General features: G+C 39.8%; 1 protein-coding gene across 1 annotated transcript in view; it reads right to left on the minus strand.

Annotated features, from left to right (window-relative positions):
• gabrb4 (gamma-aminobutyric acid type A receptor subunit beta4) overlaps positions 1 to 25,951 on the minus strand; it is a 62,913-nt gene that overhangs the window by 30,196 nt on the left and 6,766 nt on the right. The window contains exon 3 of the mRNA XM_046868625.1: positions 1,572 to 1,639. Coding sequence (XP_046724581.1) covers positions 1,572 to 1,639 — 68 coding nt within the window. The remainder of the gene's footprint in view (positions 1 to 1,571; positions 1,640 to 25,951) is intronic.

A 25,951-nucleotide genomic window follows, 5' to 3' on the forward strand; every position in this document is an offset into this window, starting at 1 on the left:
GCCTCGTCCTCACACATCTGTTAGACGAAGGAGTTTATTTTAGTCGTGTGAAGACTGCTGTCTCAAAAAGTCTCGACTGCAATCTGATGACTGGGACAGGAGGCATGCCAGAACTTTCTCTGATGATGATGATGAGGTCACAGCTCGCCTCAGGGGCTTGCGGGGGAACTGAAGGTCCCCAGTGGGATAGTATCTTCAACTATTTGCCTGATGACAGGCTGCGTAAAAAGAGCTCTAGCTGGAAAAAAGGCTGAGCATGCTTTTAGAAAACAATCACAGCAAAGCGCTGACCTGAAAGCAATTCCCTATCGTACAGCACGGGTCTTAGTTTCTACAGATTTGGACGAAAAGCTGATCCAGAGCCTGTGGTCCTCCTCAGAGGGGGTTTTTATGAATGCAGGCGCTGGTCGCTCAGGGTGAGTCTCTCATAAAAATCGAAAAAACATCCCTGACTTGGCATAGGGGGAAATGATGAATGCAATAACTCAGCATGGGGTCTACATGGTAGAAGTCTAGGGAGTGTTGTCAGCATAAAAAACGTAGAGTGCTGCTCTTAAAATCCTCTTTTAAAGGCTCCTGGGTGATGCTTAACATAATGTGGTTAACTCGAGAATAAAAGGCCTATGAGCGCTACATAACTGGTCATGACCTCTGCTCTGCATAATTACAAATGCATATTATAGCTACGTAAAGAGCAGAGGAGAGCGAAATGTTTTTTTTTCCTCAATAATCCTTAAGGGCTCTTAATAAATGATGAATCATGCTATTTAGACGAAACGCGTTTATTTGTGTAATGAGAGAATTACAGCGTTGTATTGTCCTTTATTCAGGAACTCCGGATGACGAAGACTGATATTTTTCCTCAAATACTATTATATAGCAAGCAGGAGAACATCTATAAACCCTAAACTGTAAACTCTAATAACAGGCCTATATTATATACAACTATCTTAATACAGGATTGTGATTGGCTGGGGGTTCAGGTGTGAATAGTGGATTGTTATTGGCTGGAAGATTAGTTATGAATAGTGGATTGTGATTGGCAGGAGGTTCAGATGTGAATAGTGGATTGTGATTGGCTGGAGGTTCAGATGTGAATAGTGGATTGTGATTGGCTGGAGGTTCAGGTGTGAATAGTGGATTGTGATTGGCTGGAAGTTCAGGTGTGAATAGTGGATTGTGATTGGCTGAAGGTTTAGGTGTGAATAGTGGATTGTGATTGGGTGGAGGTTCAGGTGTAGAATAGTGGATTGTGATTGGCTGGAAGTTCAGGTGTGAACAGTGGATTGTGATTGGCTGGAGGTTCAGGTGTGAATAGTGGATTGTAATTGGCTGGAGGTTCAGGTGTAGAATAGTGGATTGTGATTGGCTGGAAGTTTACATTTTTGTAATGCACCCCTAGCCATGAATTATGCCTCACATAGAAATAAAGGAACGCTATTCAATAGAGCGCTGTCTCACTGTGCTCTGAAATGAGAACAACATGTATTTGTTTTGTCTGTATATTTTATGCTGAATCTGAGCAGTCTATCGGAGTATGATGCACTATAGCTATAGCATACATAACTTACCATGTTGACTTCAGAAATGGAGTCAATGCTGGCGATATTTATGCTCATTCCCACAATGACTGGGGGACCTGCAAAGAAAAAAAACAAACAAAAAAGACTCAGGTTAGTCGTTGAGCCGCAAGTAAATCGAGTAATGCGGTTCTCTTTCAGGACTGGAAGCTTTATGTGCTAGCGGTCAGCTATAATGACACTGACACAAGGTCAGGAAGCATTTACAGTAAACCTGCTCCCAAGAAACGATGCCAGTTCCTTCAGGTACACATTACTCACTCACGGACAACAGAAAGATTCCAGAAAGCCATTCGGGGAACTGCTCGTTCTGATCAATACCACTTTTTTCCGTCCTTCTGTACCGATCAGATCCAGTGCAATAGAGTGATACGGAGATAAGTGGATTCTGAACCAGTATCTGTGATAACGTTCCAGTTCGATTTAAACTGTAATAATACAAATCTGAGCTTCATTTAGTTGTTTGCATATCTATTGTTTTTGCGGTTCTATAATACCGTAGCACCCTGCAGCAATCCGAGTCCGTATGTAAATTAGGCTCGTGAGATATTGATTCGTTTCTGCTTGTGATTTACTACTTAAAAAAAAAAAGATGATTAATGATTTAATCATGTAGAACCAATAGCCTAAAGAAAAGACGTAAGCATTTCCACCATTTCAGGTTCACAGTGAGAAAAGGAGAAACGTAACGATATTATTAAAGCTGTACAGTCAGGAACTGCTTACCAGGCAGAGACAATTACAAAAAACAATGGTGGATTTTTAGGTATATCCACAGTAATGTGAAGTAAAAAGAAAAGAAAAGAAAAAAGCACCATAATATATTTATAAATAATGTTCCTGAACTTTTAAATGCCGAAACGTTCACTTTTGACCTGCTGTTTTTTATTACATTTGCGACATTTGGCCGACACCTTTATCCAGAGAGACTTACAGTTATCTGTAATACAGCTGAGTAAATGAGGGTTAAAGGCCTTGCTCAAGGGCCCAGCACCGGCAGCTTGGTGGTGCTGGGATTTGAAACCATGACCATCCAATCAGAAGTCCAAAATCTTTCCCATTTCCCTAAAACGTGCTCCAAATTATTAGTAATTATTTTGCCGATATTCTCTTATTGTTTTCATCATTATTCATTATTACATTTAAGGCATTTGGCAGACACCCTTGTTCCCAAGCAACCTACATTTATCTCATTCAGACAACTGAGCAGCTATGCGTTTAAGGGCAATGCTTAGGGGCCCAGGAGTGCAGCTTGGTGTGGCTGGGATTTGAACTCATGACCTTTGGATCCTATTCTTGTCTAGTTGAAAAGAAAGGGGATGAGGCTTCTAGGCCATATAAGTGAAATTCATAAAGTCCAAACCTATAGGAAGTCGATTGGATCAAATCCCATCAAATTGATGAGAAAAAAGGATATTGGTTGGGAACTCATACCCACAGCATACTCTGATGTATAATCCCAGAGCTCCTACACAGAAGATTAGCAGATACGAGAGATATGCAGTAATATCACCAGAGTAAACATCAGTGGACATCACAATGGTGTCAGTGTAATATCACATAGAGACGAATAAATGCAGATTCTATTTGGGGGCCGTCTCTGCATGAACCTTGAGAATGAAGTGGAAACTAAGTGTTAAACGATCTTGGAAGCGCTCGCCTGCGTCTGCTGCGCTCTCGCTCCATATGGTTTTCAGAGATGTGTTTCATTACAAGTCACTTTGTTTTTACGATAGTGATCGGCCTTGTTCCTGGCGGCCTCCTGAGTGAAAAAGCTTTTTATACGAGAGGAGAATCACGGTTCCTCACTGTCCAATGTGCGAAGCTCTGACTGATACAGTGAAGTAGTGAAGAAAAAAACAATGAAAACATCATTGCATGACCAGGGAGTCCATGAGAATTGCAAAACTTCCATGCTTTGGTGTTATTGGATCGTTTGAGAAGAATCGAAACTTGATCAGTCATGATGATCTTCACCGAGGAACATCAGGTTACAGGATATGAATCAACACAGATGTCTGAGTTAATATACAGAACTACTTTACTGAAATGCTACTCTGATCAGCAGATACATCACACACTCTTCATACTAATAGCCAGTAAAAGCAGGCTTAAGATAAAGTTAAAAATACACCCAACTTTATGTAATCGATATGACGACTGATTTGCTAAATTTGCCCAGCGAGTGAGGAAACAGACTGCTGCACGTCACTGGAGAGCATTAACGCTTATTAAAATCAGTACCTTCAAATCACACGGGACTTTTCTTCTCATAAAATCCATCAGATCCTTAATGGGAATGGTGTGGGGTGGAGACTACATACTACATCTACAGACTACATACAATACATCTCAATGCACAGAATGACCGGATCATTTTACTGACTTGGATGTTCGAATCATTATTTCATTTATTTCATTCATTTGAGCAACTTAAAATCTTCCTTTTTTTAATAGTTAGATTTCTCCATTGCTTTATCGACTTCCATTCATAGAAATACATCACTTCTTCAAAAAACATAACACTATCCTGAAGTCTCAGCATTCTGTTTGTGAAGTTTCGTTTGTAAAAGAATCAGTGTTTTCACTTCAGTGGCTCTGAAAACTTCAAACGGCTATTTATATATAAATATATAATTTATTTTGAAATGTGGTCTGTATCCTCATTCATGCCATCTCTCCCAAAACTAGTCTGAACTAGAAATGATTTAATAAACAATTCGAAACCAGTTTGCAGCCCGTATTCGCTTCAAGTTTTTATTACACCTTGTGGTCAATCTTTTAAGCTGCAACAAGCGATAATAAATAGAGGCCCATTGGGGCTGGATGTACGCTGCCCCATGCTGGCTGCACGAATGAGAAGATGGGAAAGACGGTAATAGGGTTGCCAAGTTTAGAATTTTTGCTCCAGTAATTTCTCAGCCATCCTAAAAAAAACCCTCACATATAAAAATCAAAGTGAAAGTGCAAACAGAGTGTGTATGCAGTCAGTATTCCATTATACATGTTTTCCATCTAAAATTCATCTATGGTCCAAATATACTTTATGAATGTAAAATATTATATTAAATTATTAATATATTATTATTATATTAAATTATATAATATATTAAAGTGCTAAAGTGCTATTTAGGGTTGTAAAATAATGATCAAAAAAACATGCTCATTAAAGAGATTTCTTCCTTCCTTCCGTTTTCCCTTCCACTCACTCTTCCTTCCATACTTCCTTCCATCCATCCATCTATCCACTCTTTCTTCCTTCCAACTTTCCTTATTCTCTTACTTCCATACTTTTTTTTCCCTTCCACCCACCCACCCTTTAATTCATTCCTTTCTTCCCTCCATACTTCCTAACTTCCTTCTACCTTTCCTTCCTTCTACCTCTACTCCTTCCTCCCTTTCACCCATCCTTCCATCATCCATCAATCCATCCACCTATCCTTCCTTTGATTTACCCTTCCTTCATTCATTCCTTCCATTCTTTCATTCATCCTTCCTTTCACCCACCCTTTATTCCTTCCATCTGTCCATCCATACTTCCTTTCCTCCTTTCGCCCATCCTTACATTATCAATCTATCCATCCACACATCCTTCCTTTTACCCACCCTTCCTTCCTTCCTTCCATCCATCCATCCACCCATCTTCCCTTCCTTCCACCGTTCCTTCCCCTTGCTCTTCCTTCATCTCCTCTCTATACCTGTGCTGACTCACTGACACTGTGTCCCTCCTCCATCCTAAACACCCTGCAGCTCCGTCACTCCCGAACTCATCTCCACTTCATAAAAATCAGAAAATTAAGAAATTTCAAAACAAACAAACAAACAAACAAATAAATAAAAATAAAGCACAGCGGCAGTTTTATAATGCTGTATAGGCAACCAGCAACAATTTCCCCTGGAGAATGTCAAAGTACATTCATCAGCTATTTGCAAACCCTGAGATCTCTTGCCTCGCCCTGCTTTCCCTTCCTCAGCTGAACTGCTATTAGAGACACAAGGAGAGAGAGGGAGAGAGAGAGAGAGAGAGAGTTATAGAGAGTTAGATAAATGCTTTTCCCTGACTGTTGATGATTTCAGCTGAAAATAATTCCACTTAACTGCATCCGATTCTCTTCTATCCTGATAAAAGCTTGTTTGGGCCGTGCTCTATGAATTCCATCCTCTCAAAAACACTTTAATGTTGCATTTGCTGAGTGTGTTGCCCATTTTCTTTCCTGATTATCTGTATAATCGTATCCTGGGCGGTGTCGTATTCCATGTGGGTGAGAATCTTCAGCAACTCGAGCTGGACCAAAGTGTCAGAGCTGATTTGCGAGTCATTGGCATGGCAGGAAAGCGATCCTGAAGCGTCTCTATCGGACTGATTTCACCTGACGAGTTCATTAGTGTTTCCTTCAGAAGCATGCTGGGGCTTTGACCACTAGGGGAGATTATAGTAGGAATCTCCAGTGTCAGCACTGAACATCTGGTAAGTTTTCTGACATTTGCAGGAGAGAGACGTTTATTTCCTGTCCACCTAAATATTTACCTCCTCTCCATTTCTGCCTCTTGGACAGTTTGTGTCCTTTGAGAGCTTTTGTATGTTTTGAAAAACCTTTCCGAGTCATGTTTTGTAAAAGGTTTCCCCCAAGCTGTTCTTCGTAACTACCTGCCACTTACTTCATCTTGTTTTTTGTTATTTTCTGGTTTTTGACCCTTCGACTGAAGTATAATTACAGATTCACGTCTCATAAGGACACCTTTGCCCTCAAATATGCACCAGGACAGCAGAAATATCCTGAAAATGAATATAAAATTAAAAAGTTGCTTCAATACATAGAGAGATAACTAAACAAAAAATAATAAATAAAAACATGTCATGATGAGGAGACGTGGAAAATCCAGGAATTAAAAATTCATGTGAAAATAAAAGTAAAAAAAATTTAATCCAAAATATACTGAACCACACTGTTTACTAAAATGAATAAACACCCGTTTCTGTAAAAAGAGCACGTTTATGAAGACCACGCAGATCATCTCGGACCTGTCCTAACTTCCCAAACTTCCAAACTTCCTGATCCAGCTGACTAAGTGGAATGCTAATGCGCTGAGCATCTTCTACCTTTTCTCCTTTTCCATCTGAAATCTTCCGATCTACAATCCTGCGTGTTCACGCCCACTTTTCTCCGCCTCTTTTCCCAGCCAGACAGATGGCACTGTAATCTATGTACATATTTAAATGACAAATGTATGGCAGGTGGCATCTCTGGAGGTGCTGAGTATGTTCAGACTACCGGCTTGTTTCCCCCCGATGCCGATGTTTTCCTAAACAGTGGTTGGAGCTCGGCTTGACTGAGAGAACACAACATGGTGAGGGGAAGAGGGAAAAAAAAGGAAATAAAATAACAGCAAAATAAACATTTGTAGGATTAAAATGAACGAAAACCTTTGTCATGGTCTGAAAGCCACGCCCGATCCTTACACGTCACCCTTACACGTCACTGCTCCTCCCTGACGCGTCACGTGTCTCCAAAACAGGTAATGACGTCGGTCATGATCTGTGTCTTTGGTAGCTTTTAGCTTTAGGGTGGAGCTCTGCATGCTTTATTAATACGGGAAAAGCAGAACGTATAGCATCCATCTGTATGATGTATAGCTGCAGACCCTCGGGCTTAACAGTGTACTGCCTGAGATTTATTACCTCAATTAGTTGAGGGGGTTGATGAGCTTTCATTGTGCTGGGAAGTGTAACATAAGTATGTCTGAGACTGAAGCAAAATCAGAATCGTGCAGGACGCTACGCTATTGCAAGAAATGGAAATGGATGCTATATACATTGTTGGACAAAAGTTTGTGGACTCCTGACCATACGATTCCAAATCTAGTCCTCATGTGCTGTTATAATATCCTCCACTCTCCTGGGAAGATGTTCCATGAGATTTTGTGGAGACACATTTAGCTACACGGGAGTTAGTAAAGTCAGGTAGTGATGTAGGTGAGAAGGTGAGGAGGTTCCTCGGGAGCAGTCAGTGTTCACATTCAACAAGGTGTTCAATAGGGTTGAAGCTCCATAGCAGCAGATCTTCCACTCCAACCCATGTAAAGCAGGTCTTCATGAAAATGCCATGCTGGAGCAGGTTTGGGTCTCCTGGTTCAAGTGAAGGGAAAGGTTCATACTACTGCATCCATATACGTTCTGTACGATTGTGTGCCTACAACTTTGTGGGGAATTTTAGGAAAAAGCACATATGGATGGAAAAGCCAGACACACTGTTTTTCAGCCATATGTGGTTCTTCCACAAACTGTTCCCACACACTTAAAAGGTCTGGGTTGGATGATGTGGAAGATCTCCTGCTATGTTTGGAGGCACACACTTCAACTAGAATACTCAAACTTGTTCCAGCATGACAATGCACATTCCTGTGCACAAAGCCAGCTCCATGAAGATCTGCTTTACATGGTTTGGAGTGGAAGTTCTCTTGCTATAGAGCTCCAAGCCTAATGAACACCTTTGGGATGAATGTGAACACTGACTGCACCCCAGGAACCTCCTCACCTTCTCACCTACATCAGAGTAAACTGACCTGTCGTGAAGTTTCTTAAATAACGTGATGTAAGGCTGACACTGGAGACTCCTTCCGTTTTTCAATAGTTTATTATTAGTCTTTGAATAAGAGTCGAGTCCCTGCGAGCGAGCCAGTCGTTACCATGGAAACAATAACGCACCATCGACAGAGCGTACAGATGAACGTAAACCTGTCAATGTTCCTGCTCTCAGAATACTTCTGATCTGAGAACAGGAGCCATCGCATTGTGACATAAACACACTGTGAGTGCAGTAGGCCCCAGTTTCAGGTTGATGATAAAGGAGTGGCATACACTGCCCTCTTCTGCCACTTAGGGGTCATTACTACGCTTTATATGACGATTTTGATTCCTTTTAAACTTCTCTGTTTCCATTTAAATGACATTTAGATCCAGAGCCATGCTAGATTTCCTTCTTGATAAAATACAATTGCAAATCAGAGTGAATGATCTGCGCTGTGATCCACGTTACTGACGTTCAGGATGCATGTTCTCATTCAGAGCCTGGACCGGATAAATGGCATCGGATGACATTAACGTGCATTCCACTGAAGCAGTCACGCACAACCCGACCCTAAAGCAGCAAAAAACGATTCCTGGCAGAACGACAGAAAGAAAATACCACTCTTCCTCTGGATTCGGAATTCTAATCATCAACTCATTGCTTAGCAACAGAGGGGTTACATAGCAACAGGGCAGCATTGTCATTTTAGCATTGCGGAAGGGAGACACTGTGTCCCCCAACCCCTTAACGTTGGTTGTGTTCAATCTGCTCGTTTTTTTTTTCTTACATCCTTTTTTTTTTCACGAGACACGTGTTTACACCATTTCTTTTTGTTTGTTTAATCAAAGCCGCACATCTACATACATGTATGAAGGCACACGTTTAGCACAGCGTTGGCGGACGAAAGGAGAGAATGAAAGATGGAGGGAGGGAGGGAAAGATAGAGGGAGGGGGGAGATGATGGAGGGAGGGAAATCTCCATGTAATATTTTTATTGGAAAAAAATGCTGTGCAAAAAACATTCTGGCTTTATGCTGAAAAAAGGTGTAGACATGTTCATCCTTTCATCTGCTCCTTTACCTGATCCTCTGTGTTGACATTTATAAACCTGGTGCTGGAAGGAGGTGAGTCAGAACCATCAGCAGATTTATTATGCTTTAATGGTCAATGGGAACACCTACACGAACCAGCACACAAATAATCAAGAGCCACGTCATCATTAAAGAATGAAAAATAACTGCATTATGCTGCTGCTGCTTCTGCTGCTGCTGATGATGATGATGTTTGCACAATATGAACAAAGGTTTGCGGAGACTTGATCATAAGATTGTTACAGTATGTGCTTCTTTCCACATTTAGTCTCCATTTTCTGGGAAGATGTTTTACTAGATGTTGTGGAGATTCAATCCACTAGGGTGTTGGTAAAGTCAGTAGTGATGTAGGTGAGGTGAGATCTTTCACTCCAACCCATGGAAAGCAGATCTTCATGGGTTTGTCATCGTCATACTGGAACAGTTTTGGGTCTCCTAGTTCAAGTGGAGGGAATATTTCATTCTCCTGCATCCAAAGACAAGGCGGGGCTGCATATGCTGGGGAAAGTCAGGTGTCCAAATACTTTTGTCCAGATAGTGTATTATTATTAATTATTATTATTATTATTAATGATTAATCAGATTTTCAAAATATTATAGTTGAATATAATGGACAGCTCCAACGTATAAACAAAATTTGAGCGAAAACTCCACAATTTCAAAACACTGTTACCACGGTTACAATTCATAATTTGTTTTCGATGTTTAATTTCTCCTGATATTTACATATACACAGACTGAGATGTACGACGTGTGTATGGAGTAGAAATCGCGCTGTAATGTCAGACAGTATTGTGAGATATGGAGCTGTAAAAATACAATATATAATGCTGTATGTTTGATTTGTGAGCTGGAATTAATGTCTAGAAACTCCTCGATTCAACACAGAGGAATTTTTGAACAGGACGGATTTAAATGCAGGAGCATGACATTTTCCCTTTTCTTGAACAAGGAGCCCAAAACCTGTTCCACCACACCTACTTAGATTAAAAGGTGCAGGTCATTTGTTGGTACCTTAATTAATGAAGACTCCAGCAGGGGGCAGTTGTTTCTCTTATAAACCCCACAGTTATAGAACAACCTTCCAATCAGTGTTCGGGACTCAGACACAGTCTCAGTGTTCAAGTCGAGGCTGAAAAGATATTTTTTTAGTCAAGCTTTTTGTCAGTAGGTCTTTTTTTAGGTCTTAAATCTTTCTTACACCCTGATTACACTGTATAGTGTCCTTAGTATCCCTTCTTCTTCTCTCTCTCTGTCGAGTAAACCTGCCCATGACGTTCCAGTGACCCGTGTTCCCGTCCTTTCTTCTCTTTTAATCTGCCTGGTTTATCCTTATGTCCCACCACTGGATAGAGTCTCAATATGGGACTACTCTGTAGCTGGGGATGGTTCCACATCTACAGCCTAAAGATCCATGAAGTCACTGAACAACTCAAGAACTTTGAGGATTGTTTCAGACTGTAATTAATATCGACAGTCTGCTACAGTGGCTCAGGACCACAGGTTGCATGAAGAGTTCAGCATTTACACACCTGTTACTGCGCACCTCAACAATGGGACTGCAATGAACAGACATTCGGTGCCACCCAGATGAGGTTGAAGTTCTTGCCTTTACTAACACTCCAAGTAGCTACAGGTATCTCCACAAAACCAATGGAACATCTTCCCAGAAAAGTGGCGCTTATTATAACAGCATATGGAGACTAAATGTGAAATGTTCAAAAAGAAGCACATAACTATCCTATGGTCAGGTGCTCACAAACATTTGTCATATAGTATTTATATTGAATAAGACTGATTCTAGAAATGCATTTTTGTTATTGTCTTTGTTCTGGATTTATTTTCAAATTCTGTTCAGTATTGAGGAATTAAAGGAATAAAGGAAATGTTCAGATGAATGAATCCTTCTGACATGCAGGATGAAGGAAGTCGATTATTATCCATGTTTTGATGATAAAACAGAAAGTCTGTTCCTGTGCCTACATCAAACCTGAACCATTTTTCATTGTCCAAAGCGCTCAGACCCTAAACCCTTCAGAAAAGCAATTCCTAACCAAACCCAAACCCCAGAAAAATCCTCCTGTGGTACAATAAAGATATCTGTGATTAATCCTGTGTTCTCCCCTGGTGCTTCCACTTCAAATCCATCTCACCTTTTGCAGTAAATAACCCTGAAGAATCCAACCTTGTCTTTACATAGAGATTAGCACAGCACCATTAAACCACAAGCAGGTGCCTCCTGGTTTCCAAAGATATGCCAATGCATCGATCACTCGCCATCCACTTTATTAGGAACACATATACACCTGGACCAAATCTGCTCGGGTTTTAGCGGTGTGTTCTGTTCCCAATCGAGCCTCAGTTTCCTGTTCTGTTTGAGATGCTTTTCTGCTCACTACGATTGTACAGAGTGGTTATATGAATAACAGCTCGTGGTTCATCTCGAACTCATCGGACTATTCTTTACTTACTTTGTTCAATAACATACAACAGAACCTGGATGTTTTTTGTTTTTTTGCACCACTCATGAAAAAGGTTCTGACAAATTCCACACCTGGCAACCAAAAACCGATTTGCTCGTTAAATACACGTTTAGGTCTACAGGTTCTTCTACAGCGGACGGTGTGTATTGCTTATATCCGAGTTTTTATTACTTTCTTCCTAATTTCCGAATCTGCTGATCAGTACAGATTTCACAATGCGAATCGTGTAGGCCGTGTTCTCCGGTTCTGTGAGCACTAAGTAGGCCTCCTTACTTTGCCTTACTGTGCACACACACACACACACACACACACACACACACACACACACACACACACATCCACACAAGTACACTTCCAAGATAAGAATGCACAAGAGAATTCGTAAGTAAAGGCTCCCTCCTTGAGCTTTTCCAGCCATCAAGCCATAAATCAGTGGGATTTCTTCGCTCGTCCATCCGCCATGACGCACCTGAGATTTGGAACACACGTTTCAGAGGCCTGACTAACAAGCCTGCTGGTTCTGGATTCCTTTATTAAAAGACACTTTACATACACTGGGAGAACTGGTGCGGAAAGATGATGCATCCTTATTAGATCAAACGTATCATGCAGGAGCCGCAGTGAATTCTGGGAGACATACAGGCTGAGTGTGGAGAGACTTTTTTCTTTTTCTTTTTTTTTTTTTTTAATAATGCACACAGGGATGTTATAGACTCCAAAAAAAAAACCAGGCAAGATCAGTAAGAGCTGTTTAATATAAATATAAAATACGATGGTGTAGTTTTCAGTCTTGCCTAATAATTGGTTTCGCAGAGCATGATTTATTTCCCTCTCTGCTTTTTCCTCCTCCTTCTCCTTTCGGTATTTTCAGTTCCAGCTGCATGCAACTACCTCTCGGTTTTTGATCTGACCTCATCTTACGTGTCTCTTAGGCGGTGCGCGTTAGCTGCTAGCGCCTGTGTCGAAGGTATTTGGAGAAAGCACTGGTGTCCATGACAACCTAAAGCTCAGGTGGGAGGTGACTGCAGCAACATGATGTAATCTGGTACACATTAAAGAGGTTGATTCTGTCTCTCATTCTCTTTCACTCTGTTTCTTTCTTTCCATTTTTGCTTTTTTAATGATATCGACACTCCATGTCTACTCTCCAGGTGACTGTCAAGCAGGATATAAAATTAAAGATAAATATATATATATATCAAATTTGAAACGAAATTCCCATTCAGGGACTAGCGTACAAGGTGGGATCAAAATGTTTAGAGATCAATGGTGTAATCAGTGCTACTCTGACCATGTCTGCGATTTCATCATGGACAGCAAGTTAGGACAAAGAGCTAACAATCGGCGACACTGAAAAGGACGAGAGATCAGAAAGACCTTCAACGAGCCCAATCCCCGAAAATGTCGAAACCTTCTGGCAACTCGTGCATAATGATCGTCGGAGAACAATCCACACTATCTCACTTCCACACCCACTCCACTCCCCAGATTTCACTCCTGTAGACTTTGCCTTTTTCCAAAGATGAAGATCCAGCTCCAAGATCAACGTTTTGACACCATTGTGGAGACCCGGTTAAAAAAAAAGACTTTCAGGACACGTTCCAGAGGAACACTGGAGGTGCTGTATTGCTGTGAAAGGGGACTATTTAAAGGTGATCGTGTGGAAATGTAGATAAATAAAGTACTTTCTTGTAAAGCTGTGGTATTTGCCTGTATTATTTTGGTATTATCACAAAATCACCACATGAATTCTCCGTAACTGTACGGTTCTGACTGTAGTTCTATATGTACAGCCGCTTAAATGATTTTTGGGTTCGTATTGATTAATAGACTCACTGTTAGTATGTAAGGAGTCTCCTGTGTCAGAGATTTGTATTATGCAAGAACAGATGAGTTACAGGTTTAGTTTTAGAATCACCTGACAAACTCGGTGGGGTCTTTTTTCATACGTGCATAAGAGTAAATAGATGGCGGTGAGGGTTTGGATGTTTATAGCTACTATAATGTGAGTCTTGACTCGTGGATGCTTCACGATATGAAATGTAACTGTAAGTGGTTAAAAAGTACAGTGTGGTCTGGGATCGTCTGAAGAAACTAATCCACAGTAACCCGGCATCGTGCCAGACCACCCCATGTGGATTATTTTTCCATAACAGCGTGTCCTAAAGGGTGTTAATTCTCACACTTTAGTAACTGCAGTCACGCTGCTGAAAGATAAAAGATTAAAGATAAAGGTGATGTCCACACTAATGCGTTTTCTTTTTTCTTTTTAAAGCGTCTTATTCTTTTCGTTCTGGCCTTCCGTCCACTCTGAGATGCAGTTTTTACGCAACAAAAACATAGCTTTTCGTAAACGCTCTCCAAAATTGAATACATTTGAAAATGCTGCTTTCGTGTCACAGTGTGGACTGTGTGTGGAAACGACGGCCTTCGAAAACAATGACGTGGTTTAAATCATGTGAGCCTTGTTTTGCAAATGCAATGTACAGGGACGTTTTAAATCGAAATTGTATTTCTCACATACACGTTCATCCAGAATAAGACACGTAGTGGAATGTCTCAGTACGGATGAGTCACTTTGGGAAATGATCGAAAACAAAAATATGGGCGCGAATCCGAGATTAGTGTAGACGTTGATAAAGGATTTGAAAAAGGTGACTTTGTGACAGTCTGGTTCATGTTTTGTAGCTTTGGACGATTTGAATAAATGATCATTCAAAATGCTTTTAATGCAAACAAATACAGACACAAAGACACCGAGGGATAGAAGCTGTAATGTAACAGTGTCAGTCCACGAAGCAGCTCTAAAAATATTTATCCAGCGTGTGGCAATGGCTGTTAGTCTATCAAACGCTCCTGAATAGTTTTTAATCTTCACAGTAGATGTGGTAGTTTTACAGGAGCATCTTCCTCTCTGGAAGCCGGTCCCTGAGGTGAGACCGGAGGTGTGAGAGAGAAAAAAAAAAAAAGAAGGCCAGTGTTCACAGTCCCTCAGACATAACAGCTCGAGAGCCGAGGAAATAAAAACCACACACCAGTGCTGATGACAGCTACATTTAAAATGTGGCCTCTAGGGTGTGGTGTGAGGGAATGAAGGGTTTTTCTTCACTCTCTCTCTCTCTCTCTCTCTCTCTCTCTCTCTCTCTCTTTTATTCCTTCCACTCTCTCTTTCTATCCTGCCATGTTCTGCCAACTTCATTATGCACCGATCACCCCACTCACAAGGGTTTGGGAGCTCCATGAGTCACTCAGAGCTCCCACTTGCCTTCCCAAACTGATGACAGGGTACACACTTTCACCTCTTGTCTCTCACTTGCTGCATCCCTCGTTCCTTGTGAATAGCCCACAGGAGCCTGAGGAAAACACCGTGGCACGCGCCCACTCGAAACGGACTTCTTTCTATTTATTAGCGACTTAGCCAGCAAGTTCAGAGATGCACCGTACAATTCTTTTCTCTTTAAAGACATAAAAATATACAGGCATTAGCGAACGAATGACCAGCAACACTTTAAGGTTATACGGGTCTCATGGGCTTATAATAATTAATAACAGCAACCAAGGGTGTTTCAAAACTTGGCCCAAATACTCAAGTTGGCACTCGGGGAAGGTTTTTGGAGATCTTTTGGCGGCAGGGCTCATGTCGGCGTAATCAAAATTTCCTCCCAGAATGAAGAACGTTGTATATATTTGAGATGTACAGCACGAAATACCTGCAAACGGAGAGATATTCGTTGAGCTGCGAATTTTTTTACCCTCGCAGACCCGAGATGCACGAACTCGCACCACGAACGAGAAAATAATTACAGCACTCCCGTCCTATGAATGTCTGGTTTTATAGATCAACCATAAAAATCCTTTCCCTGGCATCGCTAAACAGGAATTAACGTGACGTAAAGCCGAAACCATCACGTCACTTGGCATACAGTGAAGAAAGTGGATAACTGATCCGGATCGCACCGCCAATTTCCAAAGGAGTCGGATCTCCGGAGCGCTTCTAAACTGGGAATAGTAAAAACAATACTACTAATAAAAAATAATAAGCAGAAAAATTAAACAAGTAAAAAAAAACTAATAGAAATTAAAAATAAATATCACAGAATCTACAAAAAAACCCCCCACAAAAATCTAATGCTCACTTTAAAGCTACCCTGAACAAGCAGATTTAAAAACACTAAAAGATTCGGCCTGTTGGACTTCAGATTAGAAGGTCACAAGTTCACCACCAAGCTGCCACTTCAGGGCTCTTGATCAAGACTCTCTTAACTGCTCGGATGCAAGTCATACTGGATAATAGCGTCTGCCCAATGGCGCAAATGTAAGTGTACAGGAAATATAAAAATGTAAAAGTGGCATAGCATGCTGTTAATACGCTACACGTCTGTAACACGTCCGAGATCTGATCTCTGCTCTCAAATGTAATATGTTCCCGTTCGCTTTAACGAAGCTTTTAAAGGTACTGACACCAGCGAGGAAGGCGGAGAGCGTGAACACTTACTGATACAATTTACTGGCCACTGGAGTTTTTATTAGATTTCCCTGAAGTCCACAGGGGCCACTTACAAACATGGTTGGAATGGTGGACTCCTCAAAGATAATGCAATTTGTGGCTTTCAGGTTCATGGTTTTAATTCCATGGGGATCTCCAGTGTTACAAAGGAATCAGGAACGGATGCTTCATGGGCTCACACCCTGAGGAGAGACAATCCAGTCTGAGCAGCGTCGAATGTCAGGATTGTAACCCAATATGAATATTATATTCGGGTTGAATGGACATAAATGGTTAGAGCACATAAACGTTAGATACAGACATGAAGAGATGGAGCAATGTTCGTATTTCTTTCTTGTTTTTTTCTTGTTTTTTTCTTTCGAATAAAACTCGGGTATTTATATGAAACAAGAAGAGTGCATTAAAACTGAGATCGTGTGTAATGTATATTAAAAAAAAATCACCCGGACTGGAGATGTTCATGTTCATGCTGTCAGAGAGCTTTAAGCTTTACGTAAAAATGAAAGATGACACATGTGTACATACAGAACTGCAAGCAGCATTTACATCAGAAACAGACCAGTCTGGGTGGAAGTGGTTTTAATTAGATTACTATGTTGTTCAGATTTTTGTAATTTTGAGAAATTGACAAATTAAATTCTATTAGAGACAAAAAAGGTCCTAAAAAAATTCAGGAATTGAGTGAACAGAATTTGGGATCCTAATTGGGATTATGAAATACCGTATTTTTCAGACTATAAGCCGCTACTTTTTTATGAATTTTTTCCTGGGTTTTTCTCGGTTCCACAAACTTCAAGCCAAAAAACTGAACCCCATAACATTAGACCAAATAAATTTCCGAACGGAAACGAAAAAACGCACCTCACCTGTGTTCTGAGCTGCACGGCATCGGGAGAAAAAACTTTTTTTAAACACACGACGATGCCAAAAGATAAACTCCCGAGAGAAATAGTTGTGAAAGGAAGGAGGAAGACAGTGAACAATTACTTTTTTGGTCGGCTACTGTTTAGATACAAGCCGTTGTAACGCGTTGAGTCTGGGTGAAGGGAGCGCTCGCTAACTCCAGTTACAACAGAAATCATATAAGCACAGACAGGTTTTCAAAACTCGTGCTTTTTTATTTTAATTGGCAACAGCGTTACGGGTTAGTCAAAGAAACTTAGGAGTCAGCATCAGAAAATAACAAGAACATAATCCTCGGTCTTGCACACATGCAGTAATAGCAGGAATACCGCTATGCTCCTAATAGAAGCGCAACATATTTCACCCGTTACACTGTGTAACGTGTCTTTCGTTAAAGCCTGTGTAAAGTTCATCAGTGTAGACACCTGCGGCTTATAGACAGGTGGGACTTATTTATGTTCAAAATAAAAATATTTGTAAAATTCAGTAGGTGCGGCTTATATATCGGATGCGCTTTATAGTCCGGAAATTACGGTGGGTTTTTTGCAGAATTTTCTAGTGCACCTTAAATCATATTGTAAGGTGGAGATTAAAGAACATTTAAAAATGACAATAATTCTTCTGTTTTAGGCCACGCCCACTTCATATTAACTCCCGCACTCTTAGCATTAAAAAAGCTACACAGAGTGAGACAGATGTTCCATCAGCAACCACGTCTCCGCACTGTACTAATCACTGATTATGTGGACTTCTGTATGATCCTTGTTGAGTCACATGCCCTAAATTTAAAACTGTCTCGGGCGATAGACGTCTCACCGAAACATCAGCATGTGATGGTGAGCGTGAACACGGTTCCAGGAGATGAGCAGCTCGATGTTGTTCTCAACGCGAAACACACTGCAGTCTTCCCACGTCACTCTTTATATTTCTCTTTATTATGCACATTAACAAAATGTACTGTATGGGGAGTTTGGAGGGTGGGGGGTTGGGGGGGGGGGGGGTGCGGCAATAAAGAGGTTTACCAAAAAAAACCACATAAAACAAACAGGATGTCTTGATGATTCATGGCCTCAGTTGTGACAAAAGCAGATCCCGTTCCATTCTGTTCATTAAAATCACAGTGTATTTTTATTTATGCATCGAACACGAGGTGTCTCAGGGACTCGCGTGCTACAGGAGACGAACACGGACACGGAGATGGACACGGAGAAGAAAGAAGGAGTTTAAATGAGAAACCTCACTTAAAAAAATCACCGTCCTCTGAGCCTGACATGATTATTGAAGTCATAAATAAGATCCTTGTGGGTATAATTAGTCCAGTGTCTTCCTTAAACCCACCCACACACCCACCCACACACACACACACACACACACACACACACACACACACACACACATTTTACATTTACATGAACGTGAGCAAAGAGCTTCCTTTCAGATTAGAGAGAACAAAGAATATGAAGAGTAACACCAGATAGTAGCAAGTCAAGTGTCATGGCGTTTCCATTTTGTCTGAGCCCATGTCGTCATCAGTGTCCTCCACCAACACCAAGATCAAAGCTCCACAACTTCTCCCTGAATACAAAACATTATATTCCTCTACAAAAAAAAGTAAAGGGAAAAAAAGCCGAACCATTCGCAAATTAAGGATGGAGAAGAAACGCAACGCTGCTGTATGAACTCTTCACAAGGTCACAAATTGGACTCACTGTTTACGTCTTAGAACCAAAATTACTTTCAAAACTGTTCAAGGTTTTTATACACACACTGTAAAAATAAGAAAACATCCTGATATGCTTTCTCTTTTTTAAAGAGCCAGGCTTTAAATCATCAATAATCAATTTCTGGTCAGTGAAATTATTCATCTGTTATTTGTGTAGTATTTTTGCATGTCAGAACTAATATCAACAACTTCAATTCAAACTCTTCTGCCAACGTTTCATCTTGGGGTCGAGTCGAATGAATTTATAGTCATTGCAGCCGTATACAAAACGTATAACGTGACACGAAAAACAACGTTCCACCTGGACCAGGACGCTTCACAGAACAACACAAACTAACACAAATCTAACAACAAACAAACCTATACACAGCGTGTGCGAACGACATTTAATGCAACACAATAGTTAGTGTAAATAAACATAAAAATATACTGTGAATTGTAATGAGGGTGTGTGTGTGTGTGTGTGTGTGTGTGTGTGTGTGTGTGTGTGGGCACGTGTATATATATATATATATGTATGTGTGGGTGTGTGAAAAAGAAAGTGCACCCCCTTTGAATGATATGAGTTTGTGTATCAAAAGATAATAATAATAGTCATCTGGTCAATAGTAGGTCTTAAAATTAGGTAGATACACAGTGTAATATGTCATGTGTTGTTCATCTGAAGGTGTATTTACCTAATTTTAAGATCTAAAAAGGATTCTGATGATTCAGGAATTCTGTCCTGGTACCTAAAACCATAGAATTTTTAAAAAGGTGCACTTCTATACATATATGAGTATAAATATGAAATATATATAAATATATATAAAACCCTTGATTCAGTCTCATCAGAAAAAAAACCATGCAAAAGGCAGAATATACATAAACTCATTCAACCTTCTGGCAAGAAAAAAAGATCAAAATTCATTTAAAATTTATTAACCCAAAAATATAAAAAAAAAATTCAGGAACAAACAATAGACAAAGCTATGATTTATTAATGATAAGAAACAATATAACAACAACAACAACAACAACAACAACAACAAAACCCTACAAAATATTAAGAATGGCCTGTGTTCCTATAACTATCACAATATTTTTTCTAAATACCCTAAATATTGGTTTTGGTAAAAAAAAAAAAAAAAAAAAAGATTATAATAAAAATGTGTAGTATTTCCGCAGGATTTTTGCTCCTGAAGAAAGATGGCTGCTTCAATGCTTAAATGGCTTTCGCTACGATCCACCTGACTATCCATTACTGTTTGTAACTGATAAAAATCTGTGTGAAAAAACGAAGCTAGCTGAGGAGCAACAACCGTTCCCTCTGGATGACATTTTACTCGATTCATTCGGAGATGTTTCTGTGCTCAAACACCACGAACAAACTCACCTACAACTGCAATCATTTACAAACTCGAATCCAGCGCGCAAAAAAGAGATTTCCCACCAGATCTCGTCTAAAATGATGCAAGAGCTGAAGAAGTGAAGTTGCAGGGACGATGTGTGTGTGTGTGTGTGTGTGTGTTATTACCCTACCAGAGGGTACTTACGGCTCAAATGCTGCACGCTTTCTCTCTACATTTCACGCCGGCCGCGTTCCTGAGCTAGCAGACGAACAAATTGAAATAATAATAATAATAATAATACGAGCACATGGAATTGGTCATGAACACAGTGTGAAGCTTTTATACATCGCCGCATATCGTGCTCAGGGAATGGAGACACTTCTGGATATAAAAACTCACCTACATAGTGTTTTCTCCAGTCGTAGAAACTGAAGAACACCACACCCTGCACGATTATACATCCTCTGTCGAAAGTATTGGGACACCGGACTTTTCTAGCCGTATTTCTCAGCACAACGTTGGAGGCACGTGATCGTATCGGACGTCTTTGGACGCAGCAGCATGACATTTTCCCTGATTTTGAACTAGAAGACTCAAATTTGTTCCAGCATGACAATGCCCCTCCATGAAGATCTGCCATCTTTCCATTGGTTGGAGTGGAAAATCTCCTGCTATAAAGCTCTGAAATCAACCCTAATGAGCACCTTTGGGAAAAACCCTCCTCACCTCACCGACACCAGTATCAGTACTAACACCCGTCTGGAATGAATCGCCACAAACTTCCACAAAATCTACTGGAACATCTTCCCAGAAGAGTGGAGGGTTTTAGAAGAGCAAATGGGAGATGGGATGTTCAAAAAGAAGCTCATAGTGATCTTATGCTAATTATTAAATGATTTTTTTTTACTGAACTATAATTCACCATGTATTAAAATATCAAACACTCTAAATGTGAATTTAATTTAGAAATGAAATAATTAAACATTAATGGAAGAACTCGAACCAGGAGTCACCTGACAGCTGTTGCCACATGTGACATGTAAATCGATATTCATAAATTCATTAAATCTATTTATTGATCTTTTTTCCAGCACAGACGACAGCGTTCGGTTCTCCCTCACACTCGCCTGCAGAACTCGTTTGCTCTGATAAAACTTCTTCTCGTCCCCTGAAATATTTATTGCAATGTGCATGATTTGTTTCCTAAATTAAGCAATATCGCACTCAGCGCAGTGTCGCCGCGCTAAACATCGGCACGCCACTGATTTGGCCGCAGGTGCTGGTTTTTCAGTACATCAGCACGATTGTGAGTGTGATATTGCTTTTCAGATCTATAAACGAGAAATGAATACCGTGAATGATGAACAACTCGCGTCTCAGACACAATACGATAAAATGCGTCGCCTATTTATTCATTTATTTATTCATTTTTTTATTTATTTTTACTTTTAACCGCTCCCAAAAGAAAGCACAGCTGGATAACGTGTATGTGTGTTGCCATGGGAACTTACAGCTCGTAACACGCACGGTAACGGTTTCAGCGTGACGAAGTACGACGTGTCGCTCAGTTAAATTCTTTAAAACAATCCTAACACCATTTTGAGGAAAAGGTATTCTGGTTTGCTGTCTATCACCTGCTCTTGTTGCTGTAGCCATGACGACACATCATTTAGTAAATACATTTGCAGGGATAAGCAGAGAAAAAAAATAAGATGTCTGGAGCTTTTTTCACAATTTCGAGGTTTTTATACTGCGGTTGCCATATTCTTCATTTTCCCCGAATCTGTGTTTCATGCTATTCCTGAACCTACAAAGCTGAGGAATACACCAGTTCTGTGAAAACAAGCTTCCATGAAGGACTCGTGAGATCTAGCTAAGCTGTGGTGCAACACAATGTGGGTTGATGGTTCTACTGCCACCTTCAGGTGAAAGCAAAACTCACAGTGTATTGTTTGGTGGTATCTACATAGTGTATGAGTTTGTGTTTGTTGTGTGCAAGTCGTTGTGGATTTTGTGATGTAGGTCACGTAATGCAACAAACACTGCTTATGCAATTAACACTTTAAGTTTTTACTCAACTTTTCCCACACAGTTGGAGACACATAATTGTACAGGACGTCTTCAGATGCAGCAGCATGAAATTTCCCTTTCACTTCACCTAGGAGACCCAAACCTATTCCAGCATGACAATGCATCTCTGTCAGCTGCAGCATGATCTACTTTACATAGGTTGGATGATGTGTAAGATCTCCTGCTGTCTACTGCACCCCAGGCCTCATCATCTTCTCACCTACATCAGTATCTGACTTTACTAACTCCCTTGTTGCTGAATGAATCTTTACGAAATCTCCACAAACTCTAGTGAAACTTCTTCCTAGAAAAGCGTGGAGGTTATTGTAACAGCAAATGGAGACTAAATGTGGAATGGGATTCTCAAAAAGCACATTGAAATCTTATGGCTGAGCATCTACCAACTTTTGGGCCTACAGTATATATTTATGTGTATGTGTGTGTGTGTGTGTGTGTGTGTGTGTGTGTGTGTGTGTGTATATATATATACTGTTGATGGGTATGTGATCAGATGACTAGACAAGTTTCTGCAAAACAAACATGAACTAAGAAGGGAATCCCGCAAATACTCCAACATTAAATACTGTATTTTGCCTTTTAGCTCAACACATCAGACATGTTTAACACACTCAATGCTAATAAGAAGCAACATTAACTCAATTTGACCCAAATCAACAGTAATATCAACAATAAATCATATAATTACTCTTAATAACCATGGTGAGCAGAAAAGCACCTCAGAACACACAACACTGCGCTGCAACTGCAGAAGACCAAACCAGGTTCCCCTCCTGTCCATTCAATTCATTTGATGTTTATTTGTGTTGCGCTTTTAATAATAAACATCGTCTCAGAGCAGCTTCACACAGATAATGTGGTGATAAAAAATGAGGATGTTCTTTATAAGTGTAAGTTTGTCCCTGATGAGGAAGCCGGTGGTGACCGTGGCATGGAAAAACTCCCCGCTGAGGATTGGGAAAAAAAAATCACCTGGTCCAGGCTTCATCTGTCCAGGTTCAGGTGAGTCTGTTTTAGATTCATGTTCTCAGCTGACAGAAGAACCTGATGTGTTCATCATGTGTTCTGTTGTAGCACATATTCCTCAAGATCTAAAGCGTTGTGCATTTTGGGATGCTTTCCTGCTCACCACGGTTGTAAAGAGTAATTATTTAGGGTTTTATATCCTCCCCCACAGCTCAGAACAGTACAATATGTCCTCCAGGCTCCTCTAGACCCGTGGCTCACATGATGTTTTTTGTTTTCTGCACCATATTTTGGATCAGTAGTTTTGAAAATACTCGAACCAACGGAGATTAGACTCTGTTACTCATTCTGACGTGTGACATAAAGATATACTGAATCTCTTGATATGGATCTGCACGATTATACTCAATGTGATGCTGCCACATGATTGGCTGATTAGAAAACCACATAAATGAGCAGGTGTACAGGTTCAGTGAGGGAATGTTGATTGTGTCTTAAAGCTTTGTAGAGAAAAGAATTATCGAATTTTACTGTTGTTTTCTGTCCCTATATTTAGTCTGTTAGGATTTATGTTTTAGAGATTTTGGTTTCACTTGAGAAGAATCTCACTGTAGAAATGTGCATTTTTAATGTAAAACAACAATAAAGCAAATATACGATATTATAAGGAAATTATTTATTTCAGCCTATAATATAATATAATATAATATAATTTAATATAATATAATATAATCTTTTTCGTTGTGTTGTTTTTTATTATTATACGTTCTTTAATATTTTCCAAAAGACAGTTTTAAGCTGAATAAAAATAAATATAATTTATTTTAAAAATCTGGAAAAAGATTTAACAATGTAATACAATGTATATTAATGTATTATTATAATAGAAACTACTTTAAATTATTTCCTTTTTTCCCCTTTTTTTTCCTTTCCAATATGTCATTTCTTTGCAAAACGATAAATTTGGTGTTTTTGGTTTCTGTTGTAACTCTCGCTTCTTCCTCACGAAGCAGGTCTGAGATCCCTTGTTTATTATTTTTCTGTATCTGAACACAAAGAGTTTTGGATTCACTGTCAACATGACAAAGCAAATTCAGAAAAACTAAACTGGATAATTAAATCCTGATTAGCTGCTGATAACATTCTTGACCTGTTACATGTTTATGCATGGACTGTTCTTCCTCACTCTGTCTGTCTGAATTGGCGTTAACGCTGTTGGATCCTGAGAAAGACACACAATGGAACAGAATAACAAGCTCTCCAGATCTCCAAACGGGGCTGTGAGTATAGCAAACCATTTTGAACCGTTTTGTGGATTATCACCTGATATCATGGTCACTTCCAGCATTGAGAAGTTCAAGCTGTTGTTGATGTTTGCAGAGTGAAACTGACTGAATGGATCAAATGGATCATGACACATTTTATATACGACCCGTTACATCTACAATTCTGCTGCTCCGAATCACACACACAGATAAAATAGTGCCAGAAGATTCTATTTACGTACGTGAGAAAGTCTACATCTGTGTTTTGTCTCTGCTTACAATGAAGCTGTTCGAATTAACTCCTGGTGGTGTTTTTTTTTTTCTCATTTAATAATTGTCTTTTCCTTTTCGTCAAATTCATCTTGTGCCTCGAGCTGTTTATCAAAATCACCGTATTCACCATGGAAGAAAACATGTATAGTAGCTGTCTCACTCTGTATGGATCTAGAACTGGATGTTACTATGGTTACAGATGGTTATAAGAAGCAGATTCATTAAGAAAAATCAGAATAAAAAAAAATTAAGAAAACTAAAAATAGAAACTGAAGTAATCGATTATTACATCAGGAGGACCATCCAAGCACAAATCACATTTTAAATGTCAAATTTACTGTATGTCCTTGGATATATTCTTCTTCTTCTTCTTCTTTTGGCTTCCCTCATTAGGGGTCACCACAGCGGATCATCCGTCTCCATACCCCCCTGTCCTCTACATCTGCCTCTTTCAAACCAAATGTCCTTGAATATTAATATCTTTAAAAAAAATAAAAAAAACAAAACATGAAATAAAAAGCTGACTACAAAACCACTCCAGTGTTTCAAGGAAATGTTTCGCAGCTGAAAAACGACGGGGAAAAAGCCGACGAGTAAAAACAAGCAGCGAGTCAAAATGTTCCTCGATGTTATCCTGCTCGAAATCTCCAACAGTACCAACACAAAAGCTGGAAAAACCCTGGTCTTAGCTAAACATTATTAGCCTTTTTTGCTTTGCAAATGAAATGCATAGCTAACTCCATTTCAATCATGTCTTCTCAATGCTAAAATAGCGTAGCGCCGATTCTGCAGAATAGGATGCGAGTCTTTGGTCTTCACCAAGCAGTTTGTTTTCCTATCGTTTCATCCTTTTCCAAACACATCTCCATGAAACCCAGAGAAGGCGTGGAAACGAATGTGTTCAATGAACCGGCACAGATAAACCAGCGTAGTACTGTGTAGAAGGAAATAACTGATCCATCATCAACAACTATACCTCCATAAATCACTGAATGAACATATAAAGAAGAACGTGCACCAGGTGGACTACAGGGTTCAAAAGTGCTAATTCTGTTCTTGAGTAAGGCTAATTATTAATAATTAATATTCTTTATTAGGAAATTATTAGAATAAATGATTTTAAATACCAGCCACGTGGATGCATTTTTTATATTGTGCAGTTTATGTTGTGT

The sequence above is a fragment of the Silurus meridionalis genome, chromosome 15 (assembly GCF_014805685.1).
Source record: "Silurus meridionalis isolate SWU-2019-XX chromosome 15, ASM1480568v1, whole genome shotgun sequence".
Taxonomy (NCBI): Eukaryota; Metazoa; Chordata; class Actinopteri; order Siluriformes; family Siluridae; genus Silurus; species Silurus meridionalis.